General features: G+C 35.8%; 1 protein-coding gene across 5 annotated transcripts in view; it reads left to right on the top strand.

Annotated features, from left to right (window-relative positions):
• The window catches only part of LOC311626364 (sodium channel protein type 2 subunit alpha), a 109,038-nt gene extending 93,711 nt beyond the window's left edge, over positions 1–15,327 (top strand). For all 5 annotated transcript variants that reach the window (XM_084891565.1, XM_084891564.1, XM_084891567.1 and 2 more), the window contains 4 exons: positions 3,330–3,467; positions 3,825–3,929; positions 7,665–7,935; positions 11,612–15,327. In XM_084891565.1, the coding sequence (XP_084747691.1) occupies positions 3,330–3,467; positions 3,825–3,929; positions 7,665–7,935; positions 11,612–12,813 (1,716 nt within the window). In that variant the 3' untranslated portion in view covers positions 12,814–15,327. The remainder of the gene's footprint in view (positions 1–3,329; positions 3,468–3,824; positions 3,930–7,664; positions 7,936–11,611) is intronic.
• Positions 15,328–16,772: the final 1,445 nt, after the last annotated feature.

Consider the following 16,772-nt stretch of genomic DNA (forward strand, 5'->3'; position numbering starts at 1 on the left):
CACTTTTGATTTTTTTTTTTTTTTTTTTTTTACAATTTCCATTAATTTTATTAATTTGCTGATTTCATTAACAGTGACTGAAGAAATCACATTAAAATAAAAGATTGGACTCTGGTATATCACCAGAACATGATAATTAAGCTTAAAATGTTATTTACCTAGCACCAGCTACCAGACTTAAAAAAATTCCTGAGGGATTTTTTGTTTATTTTGGGTTGTTTATTTTTTTTGTGTGTGTGTTTTATTCCACCTTACTAATAAAGAGAGCACAAGAGCTAAAATCCCTGTATTGTATCTCTGTAAGTGCTATGCCAAAGACTTTCTGACATTTTATCATTTAATTTTAAATAATAACCTTATCATGTAGTTTGACATTCAACTCTATCTTATCATGGAAGCAAAGAGGATTAACACACTAAGTGGTAGAATATGTTTTTGAACTTTTGACCACAATGGGCTTATAACTGCTTTTTACAGTAGTTTCCTACTTATTTGATTACTTCATTTAAAGTTCTCTCTATCTTTTTTATCAATAACCTACATGACATGCAACTTACTTTCAGTTTCTATCTTAATCATTTAGCATCCATTGTTTGTTACATAACTCTTTGACATTCAAGCATTTTACAAAAGATGGAATCTAATTGCCCCTTAAAAATATGAAAAGTTGCTCACCCTTACTCTCATAAATCCACAAAGAAATGTAAATTCAAACCAAAATGAGATATCACCTGCATATTTAAAAGTTTGATAATATTAAGTGTTGCCAAGGTTAAACAGCAATAACTCTTAAACTGTGCTAATGGGGGGTGGGGGGGAGGGGAGAGGATAAATATTCCTTTAAAACCTTAGGAACCATCACAATTACACTAATAAAAGAGAAACATGCAAATTAACCTTACCTCTGCTATGCCGGCAAGCCACGCCCACCAGCCAATCAGGAATGAGTATGCAAATGAACCCAACCATGTTGGCTGCAGCCACAGAGGGAGCAGGCAGTGTGGGTTTCCCTGGCAATGGAAGAAGCCAAGCTTCCTGCCCACTCTGTTTGGCCCTGGCCTCCGCTCAAGGCTACAAAGTTTCAATTATAGAAGTTAAATATATCCCAGATACCAGAGCCTCCCCTTGGATTGCCGGGGAGCATGGCGGGCCTGCAAACCACCACAGGCCCCTCACCCAGGCTGCCCTATGCCCCAAGGGAACCTCCACCCTGATCTGGGGACACTCATTAGGGCAAACCAGTCAGCCCCCACCATGCACTAGGCCTCTATACTATCTAATAAAAGAGTAATATGCAAATTGACTGTTATTCCAACACATAAGATGGTTGCCCCCATGTGGTCAAAGATGGCTGCCCCCATGTGGACATAATATGGATGCCACAAGATGGTCAGCAGGGGAGGGAAGTTGGGAGGGACCAAGCCTGCAAAGTGGGGCAGTTGGGAATGATCAAGCCTGCAGGGGAGGGCAGTTAGGGGTAACCAGGCCAGCAGAGGAGGAAAGTTCGGGGTGACCGGGCCTGCAGGAAAGGGCAGATGGGGGAGACCCAGGCATGCAGGGGAGGGCAGTTAGGGGCAATCAGGCTGGCAGGGGAGTGGCTAGGGGAGATCAGGCTAGTAGGCAGAAGCCGTTAGGAGCAATCAGGAAGGCAGGCAGGTCAGCAGTAGGGAGTTAGCAGTCCTTGATTGTGAGAGGGCTGACCCAGATTGGAGAGGGTGCAGGCTGGGCTGAGGGACACACACACCCAGTGCACAAATTTCATGCACCTAGCCTGTAGTTATTCAATAAAGTTAAGATATTCTTAATCCTGCAATTCCATTTTTAACTATATTCTACAGAAACTAGTGTACATACATAGAAGATCTGTGTACAAGGATAAACATAACATTTTTTTGCATTATCAAAAACTGTAAACAGCTCAAAAGTAGTAGAAATGGACAAATAATTTAATATTATTTTTTGATAAAATTATATATGAATACAATATGCACAACAATGTGGATGAATCTTCAAAATATAACAGAACTATAACAAATGTGTCTGCCATGCAGAATGTAGACACAATTAATCTTATTGTTCAAGAATAGGTTCTTTGGTATTAACTCTAAAGAAAAAGCAAGAAAAAAATTACCATAAAAGTCAAGATAAAGATTATCTCTAGCAAAGATGGTCAAATTTATGTTTGAGAAGGATATGCCAAGGGTTTCTGAGGTCCTGACAATGTCCTGAATTGTGAAATTCACTTTATAATCATTTATTACATCTTACACTTGTATGCTATGCACACTTGTGTATTTATTGTATTTCATGAAAAAACATTTAAAAGTGCCATTTTATATTACTTTCTACTACACACACACAAATGAAACAAAAGTATTATCAAAATATAGGTATTTTGTAATATTTATGAAATTTCCTATTTTATTCTATTTCATTAGGAGGAAAAAAAAAATAATGTTGGCCATTACCCTCTAAAGTGATTTCATGACATGTTAGGCCATTACCTGCATCCATTATCTCCTGTGACTGGTTAACTTAGTAGGTGAGACCTAAACTATAGGTTACAGCCAAAGCACAAACCAACTATCAAACCTTTTTTTGATCAAAAGTGTGCCGGACAAGAGAATTCATCATGCAGAATCTGTGCCTAAGGCCTACTTAATAAGATGAATCAATAGACTCATATTCAGAATGAGATCCATCTGATATACCTATATCCGCATATACCTATCATAAGAAATGTGTAAGAGAAATCATTCCTTTGTTTTTAGCTATTATATTATTACTAGAGGCCCAATGCACAAAAATTCATGCAAAAGTAGGCCTTCTTTCCCCTGACTGCTGGCACCAGCTTCCCTCTGGCACCTGGGACTCCGGCTGGCTTTTCTCCAGCCCTGGCTTCATCATAAAAAACATCCAGAATGATGTCAGAAAGACATCTGGTCTAATTAGCATATTACTCTTTTATTGTTATAGATTCAACAGGAACTGTTTTAAATACTCTTCATATATGACTCTATATTTAACCTTCCGACTACCATATGAGGTTTAGGCTTTTTTATTTCCATTTTACAGGTGAGGAAACTGAGTCAGAGTAAATTTTAAAGGTTTTAATATAACATCTATTCTTTTGGAGGAGGAAATCCTCACTTTGCATGTTCTATTGGGGTTTTTGCTTATAAAATACATTCATGATCTAAGTAGTCATTGGGTGAAATTAATTTTATTCTCAGATATTGAGACATGCTTTGAGAATTGAAAACTAACATCATGTCCTTCTTATGAAACAAGTATTAGGTCTAATAGCTGTCATTCTTTATATTTTGTAGGTAGAATTACAACCCAAGTATGAAGACAATCTCTACATGTACCTTTATTTTGTCATCTTTATTATTTTTGGTTCATTCTTTACTCTGAATCTTTTTATTGGTGTCATCATAGATAATTTCAACCAACAGAAAAAGAAGATAAGTATACTAAAACTTTATCTTTGCTCTAATATGTGAAATGAACATGTCATATTATTTTCTTTTGGCTCCAAAATGTAGCCACCAAAAAGAAAAAATGTAAATCCCATAAGCTATTTTGAGAGACTTATTTAGCTATAAGATGGCTTACAAAACATGTACTGTATTTCTATTATAGAAATCTGACTGACCAATATGGCATAACTTATATATTGACTATATGCATCTTTATAAATATAGATATTAATGAGCAACATTAGAATAGAATATGGAGCCAATTTTCACACAGCTACTAAGGTAGATTATATAGCTTGCAAAGAACATGATTTTAAACAAGTTTTGTTTTCATTTCTTTACTTTGGAGGTCAAGACATTTTTATGACAGAAGAACAGAAGAAATACTATAATGCAATGAAAAAACTGGGTTCAAAGAAGCCACAAAAACCCATACCACGACCTGCTGTAAGAATAACACTTACATCATCAGTAAAAGCTATGTTATCTCTCAATTTCACAGCTCAAATTGTTAGATACTAGTATTTTTTTAATTTTCAAAGAAAAGTTTTACCTTAGCAATGTGACTAGCTAGACCAAATAGCCTTAGTGTATGTATTTTATATATGCAATATGTATAAATATATTTTATAGACATGTAAAATATATATAAATAAAATGTCAGTTATATCATTGAGGAGCTTCTAATAGTGTAGAGAGGAAGATATATCCATATATATATATTGTGTTGAAATATTGTATATGCTCAGTGTATAGTGGAAGCAGATTGGGATAATTGGTACATCTCAGATATGTTCCATTTTCTACCCAACTCTTTAGACTGGATGAAATCATTAATGAAACAAGTAACAGTGTGATTGTTTTTTAATTTCATATTCTTTCCTAGCATCTTGCCCCTCAATCAGATAACATGATTCATTTTATGACCAGTTGTGGCTATTCCAATTATATATTTGCCATTTGTTGCTGGTTCTGTTTGATTGTTGTTGGAAATTGTTGTCAGGAAAATTATGGTATTTTTTCAGAACTCCTCCCCTGAGATATACATAGTGCAAGGCAATCCAGTGTTCTCCAGGAATGCATATTCTATGAATCAATTAATGACAATATAAAACTAGCTATGCCCATGTTCAGTTTGTAAGTTGGCCAAAAGATCAGAAAAAATAGATAGTGTTATTTAATAAAATATAAGGAATGTACAGTTTGAGCCTAGTTTTTGAGAAATAATACAGTTTGAATGGATGAGAAGAAAAACAGAGTACATGCAGTGTATGAGAAAATATATAGTCCAAGCCATGAAAATAAATATTTCCATTGATAATAGTGACATTTGTTTTAGTGGGTAATAAATACGGGGTATTTTGGGTTAAATGAACGAAGATAACCACTATGAGTCTGAAGAAATTGATCTTAATTAAGCAATACAAATGCAATATAGTTAAAAGAACAGCATGCTAATGTGGGGGGAAAAAGATTTTAGCCCTGACCTGTTTGGCTCAGTGGATAGAGCATCAGCCTGTGGACTCAAGGGTTTCTGTTTTGATTCTGGTCAAGGGCATGTACCTTGATTACGGGCACATACCCAGTAGGAAGTTTGCAGGAGGCAGCTGATCCATGTTTCTAACTCTCTATCCCTCTCCCTTCCTCTCTGTAAAAAATCAACAAAATATATTAATAAAAAAAATATTTTAGAGACTGCTTTAAGAAGATGTTAGAGATAAAATAACAGATGAGTCCATAATATGGGGTCATGTCAAATAGGGCTGAAACATGAGAGATACAGTATGAGCTAATAAGGAATCTCAATGGGATGAGGCAGCTATAAAGTCTAGGAAAAGAAGGAAGATATGTAGACAATGAAAAACTTGAAACAGTTGATTTTTGTGAAATAATTGGTTCCAATAACCAATGAAAGGAAATGTATTTTAAATGCATTTAGAAATACAGATGTAGTTCCTATGGGACATCAGACTGAGGTAAGGATTTTAGACTTGTCAGACAGAATTCAATTAAGCTCTGAAGCATAGATTCATTTTTGAAAGATAATTAGAATAGACAAAAAAAGTGCTGAGCATGAAGCCTTGAGCACTTCCCTATTAGAGGAAGAGGTAAATCAAAGAAGGAAGATATTGATTAGTAAGGCAGTATATAAAGAAAGGTATGATTGAGAAAAATATTTTTAAAAAGACAGGCTGTTTAATTATATCAAATGACATAGATTTACATGGATAGGTGTAGAGATATATGGGAAAAGATCAGGGCATTTAGCTATAATATTATTGTTGACAATTTGGCAAATTAGGAAATGATGTAGTATAATCCATCTAATTCAGTCATTCATTAAGAATGTACTATGTGCCCTGGCCAGTATGGCTCAGATAGTTGAACATTGAACATTGTCCTATGCACTGAATTGATGAATTTCCAGTCAGAACACATGCCCAGGATTTGGCTCAACACCTGGTAAGGGGTTTGGCTCCAGCTCAATGTTTATCTCTCTTTCCCTCTTCCTTACTCTCTCTCTAAAAATCAATTTAAAATATTTTATAAAAAGATAATATGCTATATCAAGCATTTGAAATTTAGTGTTGAACAACACAGAGTCTATTTAGTGCAGCAAATTGTAATAAAAAAAAGTCACACTAATAAAAGTATCCACGAAAGAATACATACACCACTTGGCTGTGAGAACAGATTAAGGAAGAGGGAGCTCATTCATAAGAAAGTTAGGGAAAGCTTTGCTGAAGCAATGCATGAATTGAGGATTGAAGAAAAATGAGAAGGTATCAATAGGCAAAGGGGAAAGAGAAAAGTCCTCCAGGAAAAGGAGAATGCATATGTGAAGGACCTGAGGAAGGAAGGCCGGTGGGGCTGGAGTGCAGAGAGCGGGGAAATTTCTGAGAAAGCGAGAACTATCCTGGGAGCAGCTGAGGAACAAATAATTTTTTTATTGTTATCAAGGGCTAAGATGAAGTGATAGAACATAAATCTCTGGTGAACAAGGCCCTCAGGGTTATACCCCTTCCTCCAGCATATTCTACACCCTGCAATTTAAATTGGAGACATCAATCAGTGACATTTGAAGGTTTATGTAGAGGTGACCCATATGGGCAGGGACTCTGAGATGCTTTTTATTGATCATGATAACATGAAAATAAAGACCAAGTTTCTGCTTTGAAGCACAACTGAAACCACTACACTCCAGGTGCTATATCTGAGAGAAAAATTACAGTGTTCTGTCCTGACCAAGGCTCCAAACAAGTGGAAGAGAAACTTTAAGTTAACTAAGAGCAAATCATTGACAATATAATGTCATCCATATTATGACAAATGTGAGCACAAAGTTTTCTCAGAGCAGAGTGCTTAAAACTTAAAACTGAGTTAGAATTCACCAGACAATTCCGTTTTAGATAGAGGAGACAGATAAACAAGATAAAATGATATTATAGGACAGTGATAGAAAATATCAGAAAAGTAGAAATAAAAGGAACTTAACCAGACCTGGGAAAGGAAATTGCAGCAACCAAGAAGAAGGAAGACCTTGGAACAGGAATTCGATGCATTTATTAAGTCAAATCCAGCAGGCCAGATATGTATTCAGAGAAAAGCATAAAATGTGACAACCAGGTGGTGAGGTCAGAACACCAATAGAGAAAATCCAGACCTGTGAATGTATGGAACTGGGAAACTCTGAAGTGTACTAGTATAGGTAGCAGAACACCAGTCATTGAGAAGGTAGAGGACAGCTTGGCAGAATTGTGTCATTGCCAATGCCTTAGAGTGCTTGGTTCAGAAAAAAAACAGATAGAGGCAAAAAAGAACAAAACGTGGTCCAGTTAGCAGAATTGGTTTACAAGATGAAGACCTAATTTCATAAATAAGACATAAGGCCAGTTAGTTCTTGGAAATAAAGGTACAAAATAAAATGGGCAAAGGTGGAATATCTGAATTGTGAACTATAATTTTTAAAGATAATTTTATTACAGAAGAGTTACCTCATAAAATCTTCACACAGTTTTTCTTATTTTAACATCTTACATATCAAATTCTTCCTAATATAAAACAAACATGGTGTGTTTTTATGAAAATGCTGCATTTTCATATTGCTGTGTTAAAATCAGCTAAGTTGAACTTGATTTCCCCCCAGTTCCTAAATGAACTTTTACATATTCTTTGTTCCAGAACAAATTCCAAGGCATGGTTTTTGATTTTGTCACCAAACAAGTCTTTGATATCAGCATCATGATCCTCATCTGCCTGAACATGGTCACCATGATGGTGGAAACTGATGACCAGAGTCAAGAAATGACAAACATTCTGTACTGGATTAATCTGGTGTTTATCGTCCTGTTCACTGGAGAATGTGTGCTGAAACTAATCTCTCTCCGTTACTACTATTTCACCATTGGATGGAATATCTTTGATTTTGTGGTGGTCATTCTATCCATTGTAGGTAAGAAGAGGTACTTTTATTCAATTAAGAAAGCTATCAGTTGCCAAAACCGGTTTGGCTCAGTGGTAGAGCGTCGGTCTGCGGACTGAAGGGTCCCAGGTTTGATTCAGGTCAAGGGCATGTACATTGGTTGCGGGCACATCCCCGGTGGGGGGTGTGCAAGAGGCAGCTGGTCGATGTTTCTCTCTCATCGACGTTTCTAGCTCTCTATCTCTTTCCCTTCCTCTCTGTAAAAAAAAAAAAAAAAATCAATAAAATATATTTTTTTCAAAAAGCTATCAGTGAAAAGTTGTGATCTTAGCTGAAGGATTATCACATATGACCTTTATTATGTTCAGATACTTTCCATCTACTCCTATTTTATTGAGTGTTTTGATCATAAATGGATGTTATGTCTTACCAAGTGTTCTTTCTGTGTCTATTGATAAGATCATATGATTTCTATCCTTTGTTGTTGTTGTTGTTGTTTTTAATATGGTGTATTACATTGATTGATTTGCATTGTTGAACCATTCTTGTGCCCCTGGAATGAACCCTACTTGATTGTGATGTACTATTTTTTGATGTACTGTTGTATTTGATTTGCTAATATTTTTTAAAGGATTTTTGCATCTGTATTCATCAGAGATATTGGTCTGTAATTTTCTTTTTGTGTGTGTTATCTTTACCAGAGTTTGGTATCAAGGGTTATTGGCCTTCTAAAACTATGTTAGGAAGTATTGCCTCTTCAATTTTTTGGAAGAGTTTGAGACGAATAGGTTTTAAATCTTCTTTGAAACTTTGGTAGACTTCACTGGTGAATCAATCTCATCCTGGACTTTTATTTTTGGGGAGTTTTTAAAAATATTTATTTTTTATTTAGTTTTTACAGAGAGGAAGGGAGAGGGATAGAGAGTTAGAAACATCAATGAGAGAAACATCAATCTGCTGCCTCCTGCATACCTCCCACTGGGGTTGTGCCTGCAACCAATGTATTAATACATGCCCTTCACCAGAATCAAAACTAGAATCCTTCAGTCCACAGCCTGATGCTCTGTCCACAGAGGGCTTTAGGAGAATTTTGATAGTTGTTTCAATTTCCTCACTGCTAATTACTCTATTTAGATTTTCCAAATCCTCATGATTTAGTCTAGGAAAGTTACATATTTCTAGGAACTTATCCATTTATTCTAGATTATTGATTTTGATGGCATGCAGTCTTTCATAATATTCTAGTATGGTTCTTTGTATACCTGTGATGTCTGTGATGACTTCTCTCATCTCTGAATTTGTTTATATGGATCTTTTCCCTTTTTCCCTTAGTGAGTCTAGCCAGGGGTTTGTCAATTTTCTTAATCTTTTTAAACAGCCAACTCTTTTTATTAATTGTTTTAAATCCTCACCCGTGTATATTTTTCCCATTGATTTTTAGAGAGAATGGAAGAGAGAGGAAGAGACAGAGAGAAAAGCCGATGTGAGAGACACATCGATTGGTTGTCTCCCACATGCCACTGAAGTACATGACCTTGACCAGAATTGAACCTGGGACCTTTCAGTCCACAGGCTGACGCACTATTCACCGAGCCAAACCAGATAGGGCTATTAATTTTTATGTAGTCTTTTTGTTCTCTATTTAATTCAATTCTGCTCTAATTTTTATTATTTTCTTTCTTCTGATTTTGGGTTATTTTTGTCCCTTTTCTAATTCTTTAAGATATGATCTTAGTTGTCTACTTGGGATTTTTCTTGTTTCTTGAGTTAGGCCTGTAATGATATCAACTTCCCTCTTATTACTGCTTTCCCTGCATCTCAGACATTTTGATACGTTGTATTGTCAATTTTATTTATCTCTATCTTTTCACCTCATCTTTTATTTCCTCTTTGACCCAGTCATTTTTTTAGTAGTATGTTCTTTAATCTCCACATATTTGTGGACTTCTTTACTTCCTTTTTTTGCAGTTGATTTTTAATTCCAAGGCCTTATGATCCGAGAATAAGTGTGGTATAATTTCTATATTCTTGAATTTGTTATGCTAGCTTTGTGACTCAACATATGGTCTATCCTTCAGAATGTTCCATGTGCACTAAAGAATATATAATCTGATGTCCTAATATTTATAGATTTTCTGTTTGGTTGATACATCTAGAGCTGTCAGTGAAGTAGTAAAGTCCCCAACTCTGATTGAGTTTTGACCTGTTTCTCCCTTTAGTTCCATGAGTAGTTTCATTATATATTTCGGTACTCCCTGGTTGAGTGCATATATATTAAGAAGTGTTATGTTTTCTTGATGTAGTATCCCCTTTATCATTATAAATTATACATCTTTGTCTCTGGTTATCTTTGTTACCTTTAAATTTATTTTGTCAGCTATAAGTATGGTTATATCTGCTTTTCTGTGGATGCTGTTTGCTTGGAGGATCATTTTTCACCCTTTTATTTTGAATCTACTTTTGTCTTTGCAGTTTAGATGTGTCCCTTGTAGGCAGCATATGGTTGGCCTTCTAAAAATATGTTAGGAAGTATTGCCTGTTCAATATTTTGGAAGAGTTTAAGATGGATAGATTTTAAATCTTCTTTGAACCTTTGGTAGAATTCACTGGTGAAGCAATCTCATCCTGGACTTTTATTTTTTGGAAGTTTTTAAAAATATATATATTTTATTGATTTTTTACAGAGAGGAAAAAATCAATAAAATATATTGTTTGTTTATTTTTAATCCACTCTACTACTCTGTGCCTCTTTACTAGTGAATTCAGACCATTTACATTAAGGGTAATTGTTTATGTATGAGGATTTCCTATAGCCATTTTATCTTTTGTTTTCTGGTAACTCTGTGTCTCCATTGGTCCTTTTCCCTTATGTTTCTTTCTGTTGTTTGTGTTTGGTGTTATTTCATACTTCTTTCCTCTGTTTCCTCTTTATTTAAGATCTGTGTCCTGGTTTAGGGATTTTTTTGTGTGGTTTCAATTAAATTTATAAAAATAAACTATTAGAAAAAATATAGTCAAGTTACTGTGAAGTGTTGTGATGGTTAAATGAGAGTATATAAGTAAATACACTTAGCACAAAGAAAAGATTTATTAAATTTTAAGTTTAACAACAATAACAACAAAACAATAACATGTGGGATTATAACCATTTAGTAATACATAAAATTGAGGGCCAGGACTCAGTCCCACAAATGTCTCTCTCCAAAGCTGGGATTCTCCACTGTATGCCATCTTACACCCCCCAAATAAAACGAGTCACAGCCATCTCAAAAGTCTAAAGACTCTCATATTCCTGGTCCAAAAATCACATTCTTTGTCCATTATTTCTTATGCAAATACCAGAACTAGCATTTTAGAACTATAAATCCATTTCTATGCTTAGCTGCCCTATTCTTTGTGGCATATTTAGACCATGAGAGGTTGGGTATTTCTTTTGATAGATGGTTTCCTTAAACTAGGGAAAATGGCTACGAATACCTTTAGTTAGTAGAAAGGTGTTCATGTTGTAACACCAAACATAACAGCTTCATTTTGCTGAACAAATATTGCAGATGGTTTGTCTGTGATAATGTAGGTACTAGTAAATACCTAATTCTCACCTTTACATTTTATAAAACTAGTTAACGTTTATCTTAGCAATGTAAAATTTTATTTGCTGCTGTTAAATATAACCCTATACTTGTTGTTGTCTCTTGGTTTTCCACAGGCATGTTTCTGGCTGAGCTGATAGAGAAATATTTTGTGTCCCCTACCCTGTTCCGAGTGATCCGTCTCGCCAGGATTGGCCGCATCCTACGTCTGATCAAAGGTGCAAAGGGGATCCGCACGCTGCTCTTTGCTCTGATGATGTCCCTCCCCGCGCTGTTTAACATCGGCCTCCTGCTCTTCCTGGTCATGTTCATCTACGCCATCTTCGGGATGTCCAACTTTGCCTATGTCAAGAGGGAAGTTGGAATCGATGACATGTTCAACTTCGAAACCTTTGGCAACAGCATGATCTGCCTGTTCCAGATCACCACCTCTGCTGGCTGGGATGGGCTGCTGGCACCTATTCTCAACAGCGGGCCCCCCGACTGTGACCCTGAAAAAGATCACCCTGGAAGCTCAGTGAAGGGAGACTGTGGGAACCCATCTGTCGGGATTTTCTTTTTCGTCAGCTACATCATCATATCCTTTCTGGTGGTGGTGAACATGTACATCGCTGTCATCCTGGAGAACTTCAGTGTTGCCACTGAGGAAAGCGCAGAGCCCCTGAGTGAGGATGACTTTGAGATGTTCTACGAGGTCTGGGAGAAGTTTGACCCCGATGCCACCCAGTTTATAGAGTTCTCCAAGCTCTCAGACTTTGCAGCTGCCCTGGATCCTCCTCTTCTGGTAGCAAAGCCAAACAAAGTCCAGCTCATCGCCATGGACCTGCCCATGGTCAGTGGGGACCGGATCCACTGCCTCGACATTTTATTTGCCTTTACAAAGCGTGTTTTGGGTGAGAGCGGAGAGATGGATGCCCTTCGAGTACAGATGGAAGAGCGGTTCATGGCCTCGAACCCATCCAAAGTCTCCTATGAACCCATCACCACCACTTTGAAACGCAAACAAGAGGAGGTGTCTGCCACCATTATCCAGAGGGCTTATCGATGCTACCTCTTGAAGCAAAAAGTGAAGAAGGTTTCAGCTATATATAAGAAAGACAGAGAAGGTCACGGAACGCCTATCAAAGAAGATATCAAGGAAGATATCCTTATTGATAAACTGAATGAGAATTCAACTCCAGAGAAAACCGACGTGACACCTTCTACCACATCTCCACCTTCCTACGATAGTGTTACCAAACCGGAGAAAGAAAAATTTGAAAAAGACAAATCAGAAAAGGAAGACAAAGGGAAAGATATCAGGGAAAGTAAAAAGTAAAAAGAGAAAAAAAAGAAACAATATTTCTTTTTGTGATCAATTGTTTACAGCCTGTGATGGTGGTGTATCAGTGTCAACAAAACTCCCACAGGAGGTCTATGCCAAACTGACTGTTTTTACAAATGTATACTTAAGGTCAGTGCCTCTAACAAGACAAGGACCTCTGGTCAGCCAACTGGGACTCAACAAACCAGAAAATCAGCATTGACAGGAGGTTTCTGTTTTCACAACCAGCTGACACTGCTGAAGAGCAGAGATGTAATGGCTACTCAGACTATAGGAACCCATTTAAAGGGGGGAGGGAGGTTAAATTTTTATGTAAATTCAACACGTGACACTTGATAACAGTAATGGTCACCACTGTTTATGTTTCACTGCCGCACCTGCCATATTTCTACAAAATGTACGCTGTGAATTTATTGCTTTTTTTGTTTGTTTGTTTGTTTTAATTCACAGGTTGTTTACTATTATATGTGACTATTTTTGTAAATGGGTTTATGTTTGGGGAGAGGGATTAAAGGTAGGAAATCTTTACATTTCTCTACTGTATAATGATATATTTTAAATGAAGGCATGCTGCACTTCTCATTCACACGTGAAAAAAAATCATATCACAAAAGGAAAGAGTTTACTTCTTGTTTCAGAATGTTTTTTAGATTTTTGAGGTGCTTAAATAGCTATTCATGTTTTTAAGGTGTCTCATCCAGAAAAAAATTTAATGTGCCTGTAAATGTTCCATAAAATTCACGAGCATTAAAGAACTCTTTTATTTTTACATAATTCATTATATGTACATGTATATATGTATATATGTATATGTGCGTGTATATACATATAGATGTATATACACACACCATTACATAGTCATTCAGAATCCCGGCAGCATGACTATAACATTTTTGATAAGTGCCCTTTGGCATAAAATAAAACTATTCTATCAGTCCTTTCTAAGAACCTGAACTGACCAAAAAGCATCCCCCACCACCACTTTATAAAGTTGATTCTGCTTTTTTCCTGCAGTATTATTTAGCCATTTTCTGCTCTTGGTAAGGTTGACAGTGTATATGTCAATTTAAAAAAAATAAAATTAAAGTCTGCTTTGTAAATAGTAATTTTACCCAGTGGTGCATGTTTGAGCAAACAAAAATGATGACGTAAGCACAGTATTTATTGCATCAAATATGTACCACAGTAAGTATAGTTTGCCAGCTTTCAACAGGTAATATGTTTGCCAGCTTTCAACGGGTAATATGATGTAATTGGTTCCAGTATAGTTTGAAGCTGTCACTGCTGCATGTTTATCTCGCCTGTGCTGCTGTATCTTCCTCCTTCCACTGTTCAGAAGTCTAATATGGGAAGCCATACGCCAGTGGTAAAGTGAAACCAGTTATTCTACCAAGACCTCATTCTTCACGTCATGAAGCAATAGGCAGCAGCAAAGAAGAGCTTCTTGCTTTTTCTTCTTCCAATCTCCATTGAACACACTATGGTTACAAAGCCCAACTGAGCAAACACGTTGCAAGCCGCTTAAATCTGTTGAAAATATATGGTTAGAGTTTTCTAAGAAAATATAAATACTGTAAAAAAAGTCCATTTGATTTTATTTTCGGTCTTTTGTACATAAAATGAGAAATTAAGAGTATCTTCAGGTTGATGTCACAGTCACTATTGTTAGTTTCTGTTCCTAGCACTTTTAAATTAAGGCACTTCACAAAATAAGAAACCAAGACTAAGATGCAGTATAGATTTCTGCTTTTTTATTAGTACTGTAAACTTTGCACACAATTCAATGTGAGACAAATATCAGACTAAGTCCAACATTCATTTGCTTTTCAAGGAATGCCTTATCATCGAAAGGCTTAAGGAGAGATCAGTTGATACCCATGGCATTGCTTGATCAGATGTTTCCACCTGGTCTTTCTATTGAAAAAATCATCAGTCTTTTCTAGTGTTTGTTTATACAGATAGATCTTCTTCTCATTGGCCCACATGGCATTATAACTGTATCAGGTATAATATGAGATCTAAGTTTCCCCCCCAACACACACAGAATCAGGTAGTGAAATTATATTGCCAGTTCTAGCAAAAACATTTTGTGTTTCTTTCACAAGCAACATTAAATGTAGATTTTTTTATACTGAAGCTATTGACTTGTAGTGTGTTGGTGAAATGCATGCAGGAAAATGCTATTACCATAAAGAACGGTAAACCACGTTACAATCAAGCCAAAAGAATAAAAGTTTTGCTTTTGTTTTTGTATTTAATTGTTCCATCTTTGTTCCTATCATTGAAATGACATTAAAAAGTAAATTTCTATCATGTAAAAATGATCGATAAGAAAAAAATTAATGTAAAGAATACACCTGAAATATAATAATTCATCTTTAATTTTTTTCATGGAATGGAAATTAATTAAGAAGAGTGTACTGGATATCTAGTTTTAATATAGGCCAAAAGCCTAGATATGGTATTGGTTAGTGGAAAGTTATAAAAATTAATAAAAATTGACTAACATTTTAAGTGGTGCATCCTTTCTCCTTCCCTCTACCTACTATTTTGTTTTGTTTTCTCTTTTCTATGTTAGTTTCTTCCCTATGTTTTCTTGATCTACTTTTCCACTCTTCCTTGGGCTCTTAATATTTTTCACTCAGGATATTTTCTTTCTTTTCTGTTTACCAAGTTTCTTATTTGTCACAATTTGGATTTATGCACTTAACCCCTAATAATCTATTGCCACTATAAGAAGTCCATATAGTAGCTATTTATTTCTACAATGAACTTGCCAAAAATCCAAAGTGAGTTTAGATCTGTAGACTTCATAAAATCCAGACAAAAATGACATAGCTTTGGTTTTTGCATTTTATTATGAGCAGCTTATGAAATGCTTCTCAAGACATATTGCATATTATAATTACCCAAGACACTTTTTAAAAATGCCAATGCCTGAACCAAGACAAGACCACCTGAACTCATACTTCTGGAGATCAGACTTCAGCATCTAATTGTTTAAAGGCTCCTATTAGTGCTGATTCAGATGAAGGATGGGAGTCAATGGTTTATGTATCCTTGCCCAGTAGGAAAATATATTCTACAGAAAATGCACTTGTTCCCTTTAAAAATTATAGCTCATATAATATCATGTACAAATGAGATTACCAATATTAATGACTTTGAGGGTATTTGTCTTGTAGTATGACAATGACACATTTATATCAGGGGTTCTCTTCTAGGAGAGAAGGTGGTGAAAAAGGGATTCCATAAGAATAGTTTACAAAGCTTTTTCAAATTACACACATATACCCACACACATAACATGTCACTGTAACCACCCCTCGTATACTGTATACTGTATACTGCATGAGGTGAATATGGAGCTGGTTTTGGAAATAGTATGGATTCATAAAATATCCCTCCTCCACCCAGGAGAATCCTATGTGCCTTGTTGTGTAAGAACCATTCATCTGGGCCAATGGGGGGCAGCTGACACTCGTCACCATAAAATAAGCATTCAGTTTGTCATTATCAAGTCATGAATCTAAACAGGAAAGATTCCCATTCTCAAAGTCCCCATTCTTGAATACTTATCCTCACTTGTTTTCCAATGTCTGTATAATATAGAATAATTTGCAAAGAAAAGAAAGGAGAAAAAAATAGAAAGGGGATGAAAGAATAGAGAGAAGGAAGAGGGAAGAAAACAAGGGGAAAGGAGAGAAAGGTAGGATAGTATAATAAATGGGAGGAAATAGTTTATAAATGATCCTCTGGGGGAAAATATCTTTTGCTGTTAATATCTACAGAAACTATGGGGGAAAGGGATAGAAAGAGGTAAGAGGGAAACACACTTTGTTCAGTTGTCAATATATTAAATAGACAATAAAACATGTTTCTCCTCCCATTCTTTCGAAAGAAAAACATACCTATGAGAAAAGTAAGAGGATGTTATTAACGTAAATGTTACA

Source organism: Pipistrellus hanaki (genome assembly GCF_964339955.1).
Source record: "Pipistrellus hanaki genome assembly, chromosome: 8".
In the NCBI taxonomy this organism is placed as follows: Eukaryota; Metazoa; Chordata; class Mammalia; order Chiroptera; family Vespertilionidae; genus Pipistrellus; species Pipistrellus hanaki.